Source organism: Mobula hypostoma, chromosome 24 (assembly GCF_963921235.1).
Source record: "Mobula hypostoma chromosome 24, sMobHyp1.1, whole genome shotgun sequence".
Classification (NCBI taxonomy): Eukaryota; Metazoa; Chordata; class Chondrichthyes; order Myliobatiformes; family Myliobatidae; genus Mobula; species Mobula hypostoma.
Window position 1 is genome coordinate 29880789 of NC_086120.1, and position 12222 is coordinate 29893010.

The 12222-nt window shown below is 38.5% G+C and overlaps 1 protein-coding gene across 1 annotated transcript in view; it reads left to right on the forward strand.

Moving 5' to 3' along the window:
* Positions 1 to 12222, forward strand: part of haus8 (HAUS augmin like complex subunit 8) — a 74741-nt gene that overhangs the window by 23691 nt on the left and 38828 nt on the right. The window contains exons 6-10 of the mRNA XM_063032042.1: positions 6594 to 6631; positions 7383 to 7447; positions 8954 to 8987; positions 11076 to 11174; positions 11901 to 11956. Of these exons, the coding sequence (XP_062888112.1) occupies positions 6594 to 6631; positions 7383 to 7447; positions 8954 to 8987; positions 11076 to 11174; positions 11901 to 11956 (292 nt within the window). The remainder of the gene's footprint in view (positions 1 to 6593; positions 6632 to 7382; positions 7448 to 8953; positions 8988 to 11075; positions 11175 to 11900; positions 11957 to 12222) is intronic.

The following is a 12222-nucleotide window of genomic DNA, read 5'->3' on the forward strand; positions in this document are numbered from 1 at the left end:
TTGCACTTTCCCAACTGGACAAGCAAGGACTTAGTTTGCCGTCTCTAGTTCCACCTGTGGAAGAGTCTGCTTCCACATTTGGTCTCATCAGCCATCTTGGTACCCACAAAATTAGATAATTTATTCTGAGGAACTACTAAATGAGGAAGATTCCTCCTTTAGTTTCCCCATGAATTTGGTGTTTGAAATTGAATTTGAGGGTGTAAATTAATTTGTGGATAGAACAGGATGAGCTTTTGGGAAATGAAATATTATAAAGAGAAGTGATAGCAAAATTTAGAAGTCCTCTTGAACTTTGGTTAGAGTATGAAAAACACTACCTGCAGATTTGGTGGAGTCAGATGCGGACTAGAGAGAGCTGGAGCGTGGGACTAGCTTGTTGCACTGCCAGAGAGTCAGCACTAACAGGATGGACTGAATGGTGGGCTTACAAGTTCAAATATATTGTCATTTCAACCGTATACATGTATACCACTACACAAAGCAACGTTTTTCTGGACCAATGTGCACAACACAGTACATGCTGTCACACAAAATATAAAGGAATATCGTCACAAATTAACAAGTAAGATGCCTTTGTGTCACAAGTTTAAAAAGTGAACAGTACGATGCTACTGAAACTTCATGTGTGGTGAGAGCTGGGTGGTGGCTGGGGATTCTTTTGTCTTTCTGCTTGGGAGAAGAGCTGTTTCCCATCCCAACAGTTCTTATCCTAATGCTGTGGTGCCTCCTGCCTGATGGTAGGGGTTCAAAGACTGTTGGATGGATGATATAGATTATTGACAATGCTAAGGGCTCTGCGTAGGCAATGCTTACTCATTCAATGATTCTATCAACTCATAAGTGCTTTAATTGGCTTTAAGTGTTGCAAAGGCAGCTTGCTGATGTGTGCAATAAAATTTGCAACTGTCCCATTAATTTCACACATGGGTATACAGGCTGGAAACTTGGAGGTCTTGACTTTATTTTAACATTGACTATAAACAGTTTAATCAACATGAGTTCCTCTTGTACAACTTTTTTTTTTGAAATTTCCACTTGGCTTTGTATTCTGCTACCTCTACGGTCCTCTGAATCCACACCAGACAGTCTTAAATGATATTTTGAGACCCCTAAGTAAGAAAAACAATTCATAAATCATTCTTTCAATGATAAATTTCGAACGTAAATGTTATCCCTTTCAAGCAGAGTTAATGTTACTGCGAATAGAACTTCCCATCCATTGTTTAATCCAGTATGACCACTGAATATTCAGAATCAGGTTTTAATATCATTGACATATGTTGTGAAATTTGTTGATTTTGTGGCATCAGTACATTACAATGCATTATAGAAAAAAGTTACAGTAAGTATGTATACAGGTTTCCCCCGCCATCCGAAGGTAGAGTGTTCCTATGAAACGGTTCATAAGCCGAAATGTCGTAAAGCAAAGAAGCAATTACCATTTATTTACATGGGAAAATTTTGTGAGCGTTCGCAGACCCAAAAATAACCTACCAAATCATGCCAAATAACACATAAAACCTAAAATAACTGTAACATATAGTAAAAGCAGGAATGATATGATAAATACACAGCCTATATAAAGTAGAAATACCTTTCCACAATCATTACTGCACTGTTCTCCGTAGCGAAAATCTCACGCAAGCGCCGTCGGCAGAAAATCTCACGCAAGCGTTGTTGGCAAAAACACAGCGCAAGTGCTCTCCAGTAACCTTTAAGCTATGAAGCTTCCAAATCATACCAAATAACACATAAAAATACACAGCCTATATAAAGTAGAAATAATGTATGTACAGTGTAGTATCACTTACTGGAATCGGGAAGACAGCGCCGAGCACACTGATGATGGTGTGTTAGGCTGAGTCGGAGTTTGGGTGGTGCAGTGACCCCCACCCTCCAGGCCGCAGAGCGATATATTGCCGTGAAGCATGCAGGGGTGTAGCGGTAGCTGGGAGGCACACAGCACATCTTTAAGAAAAAAGCCGAAGCAAACATGCTAATTAATTAGGTGCCGCCCGACACGTAATTGTCGGCCCAGATAAGTGCCGATTTCCGATTGCGTCGTCTCTGATCTGGTCCGACAATTATGTGTCGGCGGCACCTAATTAATTAGCATGTTTATTTCGGCTTTTTTCTTAAAGATGTGCTGTGTGCCTCCCGGCTACCGTTGCATTCTCCGCGAATCGGTATCTGGGGTGGTGGGACACTGGGGTGTCATCTCGTCATCGTCTGTTTCCATTAGGGCAGGCAGGTCATCTTCTATCTCTGCCCGCCTCGATGTCGAAGGTCGAGGTTCATCGTCTGCTGTGGCTGATGTGGAAGGCTTGCTTGACCGCTGAGCCTCATGCATTTTTCTATCACACAGTTCTTTGTAAGGACTCAAACCATCCTGCAAGTATCCCCTAAACCTACGTACCCTTTCAAAATTAAAGTCGTACTTTATCATTACCCATTCGGTTTCGATTGTTATCCTTTTTTCTTCCAATTGCATCAGCTCTTCATCTATCAGTTCTTGACCATGGGATGCCAAAACCTCTTCAACATCATGTTCTTCAGCTTCTACAAGCCAAATTCACGTTCTCCTTACTTCATTCACCACGATCGAAATGCTTAATTATGTCTAGTTTTATGCTAAGTGTAACACCCTTTTCCGATACCTTAGAGCTCATCTTGCAAATGACTGCTCACAGGCACGTGTTTAAGCAATGCCGCCGAGAATGCAGTTCCGAATCCGGGGGAGAGCAGCTGCTCGGGGCGCGCGCTGCCTTTTATCGCACGCTGATTTTTTTTGTAACAGTGAAAACACCTTCTGAAAGCGAAAACAGGGTACTAATGTAGGTATTTCGTAACAGTGAGGTTTTGTAAAGCGAACGTTCGAAAAGCGGGGGACACCTGTATATTAAATAGTGTAAAAATAGAAATAAAAAGTAATGAGGTGGTGTTCATGGGTTTAATTGGATAGCAGAGGAGAAGAAGCTGTTGCAGAACAGTGTGAACGTTTAGTGTGCCTTCAGGCTTCAGTGTTTCCGCCCTGATGGGAACAAAGGGAACCAGGAATGACATGGGTATTCAGGGTCCTTAGTGATGGGCGCTGCCTTTTGGCATCATTGCTCCCTGAAGATGTCCTGGATACTACAGAGGTTAGTGCTTATGATGGAAATGACTAAGTTTACAAATCTCTGCAGCTTACATCAATCCTGTGCAGTAGTGCCCCCCCCCCCCCATGCCTAACAGTGATGCAGCCACTTGGAATGCTCTCCATGGCTCATCTGTAGAAATTTTCAGGTGTTTTTGGTGACATACCAAATCTCCTCAAAATCCGAATGAAATCTAGTAGTTGTTGTGCCTTCTTTATAGCTGCATTGATATATGAGGTCCAGGTTACAGCCTCAGAGAAATGACACCCTGGAACTTGGAATTGCTCACTTTCTCTATTTCTGATCGCTCTGAGGACTGCCCGTTTTGAAGTCCACAATCAGTTCTTTGGTCTTACAAATGCTGAGTGCAATATTGTTGCTACGACGCCATTCAGCTAGCTGAGGTATTTTGCCTCTGTACGTCCTCTCATTACCATTTGAAATTCTGCCTATGATGCCATCGATGCCATCAGCAAAGGTATAGACTGCATTTGTGCTGTGCCTAGCCACACAATCATGAGTGAGAGGGAGAGAGTAGTGCAGTGGGCTCAGCACGCATCTCTGAGATCTGCTAGTGTTGATTGTCAGCAAGGTGGAGATGTTTCTGATCCACATAGATTGAAGTCTACTGTTTAGGTAGGCAAGGATCGAGTTGCAGAGGGAGGTACAGATGCCCAGGTTCTGGAGCTTCTCGATTAGAACTGTAGGAATGATTGTGTAGTCAATAAACAGCATCCTGACAAAGGTTTTGTATTCAACTGCTATGATGCAATGTCCAGATATTTTGGTAGATATCTTCCCACCCCACCCTTGGTGTAACTGTATGATATGTATCCTTCCATCAGTGGCTTACTTTGTTATTGATTAAGGTTCATAAGCAATCTTATTTGCTGTCAGTATTTGCACCTTATCTCTCCTGTTTTTAATGTTTTCTATTTAATTGTAACTAAGTTTTGACAGGTTGAGCTGATTAATAGAATTAGAATTTTGTTCAGTTGACTCCAAAAACCAGAAGTAAAAAGCATATTGTACAATTCTTTCAGGTAGTGTAATGGCTGAAATTAAATTTCAGATTTTCAGCATTGCTAGGAATGTCATAGTAGGGTCAGGCCAACAAGCCTCAATATTTTGCAATTCTGTTGGACTGTACCTTGCTTTTACCTCCATCGTATTCATCATTTCTTCATATACCTGTTCAGCTATGCTTGATAGTTTTAGATTTCCACTTGTTTTTGGTTTGGTGGGGGGGTGGACAGTTTTTGTTCCTAAATGGTCTGACTCTGATTTTAAAGTTATGTCCCATAATTTTTAATTTCACTGCATTGGAAAATTTTACTTATTCTTTTACATTGCTTAATTCACATCATCCAACATTTGGAGAGGCTGACTTGAATGTTTTTTAAAAAAAGAAAGAAAAGGCAAGTCTGGTGAGAAGAGCAGATAGAGATAGGGCAGGAAGCATGAAAGAGCCACTAAGTTTAACTGCATTTATTTTAATGCAAAGTTCCTTGTACAGTGGTGCTAGAAAATTTGTGAACCCTTTAGAATTTTCTCTATATCTGCATAAATATGACCTAAAATGTGATCAAATCTTCATGTGAGTCCTAAAACTAGATAGAGAACCCAATTAAATAAATAATGCAGTTATACTTGTTCATTTATTTATTGAGAGGAATGATCCAATATTACATGCCAGCATTTTGTGTTTGTGTTGCTTGAATTTCCAGCATCTGCAGATTGTCTCGTGTTTCCAATATTACATGTATTTGTTGGAAAAAGTATGTGAACCTTTGCTTCCAGTAGCTATTGATCTGTCCTGCACATCAGCTTGGAGGAATTTTAGACCATTCCTCCATACAAAACTGTTTTAGTTCATGATTATTTCTGGGATACCTTGCATGAACAGCTCTCTTCTGGTCATGCCATAGCATCTCAATTGAACTAAGATCTGGACTCTGACTTGGCCATTTCAAAACACAAATTTTCTTATTTTTAAACCATTCTGTTGTTGATTTACCCTTGTTTCGGTTCATTGTCTTCTTGCATCATCCAACTTCTATTAAGCTTCAGATGACGGACCACTACCCTAACATTCTCCTGTAAAATGCTTTGATGCAATTTTGAATTCATTGTTCCCTCAACGAATGCAAGCTGTCCAGGCCCTGAAGCAGCAAAGCATGATGCTTCTTCCACCATGTTTCATGGTTGTTATGAGGTGTTGGTGTGCAGTGCCCCTTTTCCTCCAAACATAGCAGTGTGCATTTCTGCCAAAAAGTTCAACTTGTGTCTCATCTGTCTACAGAATATTGTCCCACAAGTGTTGTGGAACATCCACGTGATGCAAACTTGAGATGTGTAGCAATGTTTGTTTGTTTGTTTTTATTTGGAGAGCAGTGGTTTCCACCATGGTGTCCTACCATGAACATCATTCTTGTTCAGTGCTTTTCTTGTTGTGGACACATAAACAGAAACTTCAAGTTTTAGAAATTTCTACACGTCTTTTGCTGTTCCCCTCTGGTTCTTTTTCACCTCCTTCAGCATTGCTTTTGGTGTGATCTTTGCAGGATGCCCTCTCTTGGGGAGAGTGGTAATAGTACTTAATTTCCTCCATTTGGAGACAATTTCTCTTACTGTGGACTGATGAACTCAGCTCTTTTGAAATATTTTAATAGTCTTTTCCAGCTTCATACATATCTACAATTCTTCTTCTAAGGTTCTCTAAAAGTTGATTTGATTGAGGCGTGGTGCACATAAACAGATCTTTCTTGAGAAGAGCAGAATGTCCGTAACCTGACTGTGTGTGCCTTCCTTTATGGGGCAGGGCACCTCTACAACCCGCACCTCCAATCTCATCTCAATGATTGGAACACCTGACCCCAAATATATTTCATAGAAGGCATTGCCCCAGAGGTTCACATTTTTTTTGAACCTAGATTGTAATTGTTTAAATGGTGTACTCGGTATTGACGAGAAGAAATACAATTCTTTGTGTGTTATTAGCTTAGGCAGATTGTGTTTGTCTATTGTTGTGACTTGGATGAAGATCAGACCACAGACCATGAGTAACCAATGCAGAAAACCAGGTAGCTGAAAATGGTTCTGAAACTTTTTATTGCAACTGTAGGTATGACATGTATAAGGTTTTTGAAAACTTGCTACTTGGATTGCTGCTAATAATGGAACAACTATTGTATTTACACTCTAACTTGGTGTAATGCCATTGCATATATTCAGGAGACAAATCTGAAGTTGAGAAGAGGAAAATATGTGATTTTATGGCTGGTTGTTTTTATAGCTGTAGTTGGGATAATATGATTTATCATGTACACTGGCATTAATTTTATTGTACAGTATTGCATTTCTTCACTAGGTTTTACTACTATTTGAACCATAAATGAATTTTTTCAGTCATCAGGTTAATGCTTTAATGCCTTATCTTATTTTCTTTTCCAGAGCATCCTCAATGGAAGTGTATAATAAAAAATTAAAAGGTGAGTGTTAGTTGTAATTGCGTTCCAAGGACATTTTTCAGTGATCATTAATAAAAAAAAGATGGTTATTAATAATTTCACCTATTATCAATGTTTGAGGCAATGTGTTGAAATTATATAGGTTAGTTGGGTAAAGTTAGCTACTTTTTATTGGAAGACAAAGAAATGAAGGCTAGACAGCTTGGGTCTATATTCCTTAAAGTTTAGAATAGTGAGGGGTGATTTGTTCAAATATAGTTGATCTTATTTGGAAGCCAGGGTAGAAGTTTGTTTTTAACTAATGGGCAAATTGCATACAAGGGCATATAGTTACAAAATGAGGTGCTGGTCATTTATAATTGAGTTCTGGAGCAATTTCTTGGAGAATGTTGAATCTCTAGAAATCTCTACTTCAAGGAGAGTTGGAGAACCGATCATTAAATGCTTTGAAAGCCACAATGGGGAAATATTAGAACACTTCAAGAATTGAGGGTTGTAGGAACTGGCGTAGAGAAGTTGAGGCTGATATATGATCATGCTTGATCATATTGAAGGGTGGAGCAGGCTTGAGGGGCCTGGTGGCCTACTGCTATTTTCTTGTGTGTAAGATTTGGTTTGAAGTTACTTATTGGTACTCAATTGCGTTCCACCCATTCAGGCTATATAGTTGTGACCTTCATCTGTTGCAACATTTGTATTTCTTTTTAGAAAAAAAATATATCTTTTCCTGCATCTTAATTTGTGAATCATTTCCCCACACATTTCCTTATAGGAGCCCGAGTTGTTTCATCTCGATTTCGAGAAGCTGCAGCCACAAGGAAGAAAGTGGTCAATAAGGTAAGAGGTGAACATGAATTTACATTATCTCCCAGCTTAAATCTATGTATTTGTATCAAATTGGATAAAGAAAAGGTTCCCAACCCAGGGTCCATGGACCCCTCAGTTAATGGTAAGGCTTCATGGCATTAAAAAAAGGTTGGGATCCCCTGGGATAAAGAATGAATAACAGGTTTAAAAAGGCATTTTCATAATTTTACTTTCTTCATGATGTGATGATTTGATTCAGCAGATGCTCCTTTCGGTGTTAATTTCGCTGAGCTTAAGAATGCTCAGTAGATTTTTCTTTTGTATTGTTTCCATGAGACTTGGCACGAAGGATCCCATGTTTATCCCCATCCTTGATATTTCTATTAATATTACGTATTTGTCAGATTATTTCTAAAGTTAATTTGTTGCAAGGTCTAGAGATGAAAAAGAATCTTAAGCAAAGTATATTTTGGGTTCGAGTTCTCATCCTTGGAGATTTTGGATCTTAACTGTGGCCTCTATACATAATGAGGATTGGTAGTAAAAATTTGTTTGGATTGATAACAGACCAAGATATATTTTCTTTGAAGTAGCCAATAGCAATCTCAGGTTCATTATTTAGAACTTATGATAAAGTTTTCCTCATTGAATTTGAGTATTGCTGGGCATTGTGTCAATAGTACTGTACAGAAATAATTTAAGGCATCCTGAACTCTTTGTTAATGCAGAAGTTAATTTGCAACCACCAAGTGATTAACATGGGTCGCAAATGTACCAGAAATTAATTTGGAAGCAAATAGATATGTTACTTAACAATTACCACATCTTAACTTCACAGTTGTATAAATGGAATTTGAGTAAAGCACAAATTAAATATGACCAGATATGTCAATGTTTAGCCAAAATGTATTGACATATACTTAAGATGGATGAGTTGCTTAGAACTGGATTGGGGAGAAATGTCATCACTCAGTGAACATTTGAAATTCTCTGCCTTGATGTCTTGGCCATTGTACTCAATTGATGGATTTCAGGACATTTAGATAATCAAGATTGGTGCTGAGGTAGATGATCAGCTATGATCTTAATTGTGGAACTGATTCAAAGGGATGAATGGCTTATTCCTCTTATGACTCTTGGAAATCCATGGCCCATAACTACTTGGCAGAAAGGGAGCATTTGGGATGGCACTGATAACCATCAAATATTGGTTGGGAGCATACAGAAAGAAGTCCTGTTGAAATGGCAGAAGGAGCACGTCATCTGAAAATATCCATCCACTCATCCTATCAAGCACATCTTCCCCATCTGCAAGTCCTACATTTTCCTTGGAACTTGCAGAGCTGGAGTCAAAGCATGTAACTTTCAAGCTTGAGGGACTGCCTAAAGAAGGAGCCTCAGCACTGAGTGAAACCATTTGGTAAAGAGGAATTATTGAGAAGGGGTTAAAGTTGATTTCAAATTTGTCATATTAGAATGCTAAAGACCTGATTGTTTTCCTGTTGGAAATCTGATTTTGTTGTGTGTATTTAATAGGGTCATGAGAAAAATTCTGGACCTGAATTGAAACGTAAGTAGCTATAACCATTGGATAATTTGACCAGTAATACAGCCAAAGGCTTTTGCAAGTCAGTGAAGCTGCTCAGAACTAGGTTTTCCTTTTTAACTTGTAGTGAATAATATTTATGGTTTCCATAAGAGATGAACAATGCTTGATCTTAATAAATTAAAAAAAAAAATGGCTGAAGCTTTTTCACTTGTACAGTGACTTAATTCTTTTAAAGTAGCTTTTAATGTGGTTGCTCTCCTGGCTTCAATTTGAGGTCAGTTATTCAAATGTTTTTTTCTTTTCCTTTCCTGAAGAGAGGCTTTACCAAGGCTTTGTTCATGGGTATTGCTTCACTTCACTCTAGTGTTCAACTGAGTTGATGGGTAGGGATGAGAAGCTTTAATGCTCTTGATGGATTTTTATTACTACTGTAACCAAGATATGTTGGCTGTGAGTCCCAGATCTGTGGCTCGATTACTTGTTGCCTTAATTCATGAATTATTTCAATAATACCAATTCATGAATCTTTTGTTATTTGTCTCTTCTGAGGTTTTTGGTAAACGTAGCTAATTCCTAACGTCAGTGCAATACTATTTGCCTGACATTCTTCATTTAAAGAAAAATTTATCAACAATTATTGCAATTTTTCCAAACTAGCATTTTAAATTATGCTATCAGCTGTGTTCTGTCTATTTAAATTTTTATAACATTGCACTTAAACAAACTAACCTTGCATTCTCCATTATCAGCTCTTCAGAAAAAGGTAGGGGAGGGATGGAATCAGTCTCTTTTCCCCATAAATATTCCCTTTAAATCAGGGATTCCCAACTTGGGTCTATGGACCCCTTGCTTAATGGTATTGGTCCATGGCACAAAGGTTGAGAACCCCTGCTTGTAAGTGGAAGACAGGTTAGTATCCATGAAGTCTACTCATCAGACCTCAGCTGACATGAGAGGGTGGTGTTCCAGAATTCTTTCTAAATACAACCATTTCATTGACATCTAAACTAGGACCTTCAGCCTATCATACAGTATATCGAATACCAGTAAATAATTACTGATTATTAGATGTTGTACAAACCTCTTAATGATGATTTGGTTCAAATGTTTAGTTATTGACATTTTGACATAGTGGCGTTGATAATTGCTTCCCAAATAACTCCCATCCTATGTAATCTTAAAGGAGGAAAAAGTAGCAAAGGCAATATTTTTTAAATGGAGCATGTTGAAATGATGGCAATATTGCTAACATGATTTGAGAGGAGAAAATAAATTGTCGTACTACATTTTATGTAATTTGGTTTGGGGGAATGAATGGTTTAATTGACTGTTTCTTTTAACGCACCATTTCTGCTTTAAAGTATTTTCCATAAAACGTTAGAAGCTTTGTACCTTTGTAACTACAGTAAAATTCTGTTAATCCAGTGTGCTTGGGACTCTGGTGCTGGATTGACAAATTTGCTGTCTACATTGTTTGTTGATGTGAACATTTTAATTCTCTGTTTAAAAATGTGTAACATTTCAGAAATTCAGTGAAGTTTAAAGTGAACACAGGAATCAAGACCCTGACTATGGGAACATTGCCTGATGAGCTAGTTACTGAATCATTCAGATTTCTGAATGATTACTTACTGCCCATTACGCCACTGACGTTTAGGTCAGCAGTGAAGGTCCTCCATCTCCTGCAGTGTTCAGTGTTTCCTTCATCGTGTCAGTAGCTTCCTCTCAGTTTTCACTATTGTCAGTCATGCAAAATCCCGGATAGAGACTCAGGAATACCATTGCACTCAGTTGTAGAAGGATTCTTCATTGCTGTTTCTGTAACAATTTTATCTTGCCAGTCAGTTGTTGGCCCTGAGTTGAACCCCCGAGCCTGGAGGACCAGTGGAGTACTCTTGGTTTGGCTTCTACCCTATGACTGGTTTGGCATGAGTGGTCGTACCAAGAGCCAAAGCATAAACCTCTGACTCCAGCCAACATGGGGTCAAACCCAATAACAAGATTGTGGGACTGAATGGACACTTGGTGAGCTATCAGAGTTTTGCTGGATGTGAGGTGTTGTGTTGAATAAATTTAACAATGGGGTGTTTGTGTGATTTATTTTAACAGGACTAAATGCAGCAAAAAAGAACATAGCCCTCCACTCTACAGGTATTGAAGAAAGCATGCTTATGCCTTCTCTAGACTGGGATTTATCAGTAATGAAACGTAAGTACCCCTCTGCAGAAAAGGAACTTTTCCAGATCATATTCCTTTCTCTTAAGCATCTTTGAGTTGAGTTTCATTTAAAAACAACTGATATAATAACCTTTTAAGATGTTAGGAATTGGTGCAGAAGTGCTTCTTGGGATGAGGGTGTGCTTGAAAGTTTGAGCGGAATGGAAATAAGCTTTTTAGAGTAGTTTACAATGAAGGAGAGGTAATGATTGAACTATAAAATTCAGTGACTCTTGTAGAGTAGATGCTGAGCAGATTTTACTTTATAAAAAAAACTAGAACCAGGGGTTATAGTATTGAGATGGAGGAGATGCATGCATTAGACTAAAAATGGAAAGAAATTTTTCTCTTAAACGTTGTAGATACTTAGAATTCACTATTCCAGAGCTGATGATGCTGAGTCATAAGTACATTGAGGTCTGAAAGAAGTTTTTGGACTGGAAGGGTATGCAGAATTATGGGCTTCAGGTAAAAAATCAGTTGAGACAAAAGTCCAGATGAGCCTGTCATTCAATGAAATAATAGCTCGTGTACAGCTTTCACATCAAAGAAAAGGAGCTAACATGAAGTTGTTGTGTTATATGTACATGTGTTTTTGGTGTGCCAATATGACCTGTGGGCTTTTACTGTTTATTGAAATGTAAATAATCTTTTTTGAAAATTTGTGATTTATGCTTGCTGAGGTGATGATGAAAATAATTACCCACTGTATTTCAGCTGAAATTTCTCCAGTTGAAGTCCCAGAATGTACAGGCAATATGGAATCTGCTTTGGTAAGGATCTGCTTATCTTATGTAACAGGAACAGTTCTGTTTTGGGACTTGCTTAGGCTATTATTGTCTCTATTTCGTCTGGGTTGGGCTCCTTAGTGCCTCCTTAGGTGAAGAACCCGGAAGGAAGACTTAAGACTTTGATTTCTACTGCAAGCTCAAGAATTTTCCCTATTTATGTGAGCTTCCATTCCCATTAAGCAGAATTTTGTTATTGGCCAAAGCTCTATGAAATACATTATGGATATTTTAGTAGCACACAACAAGCT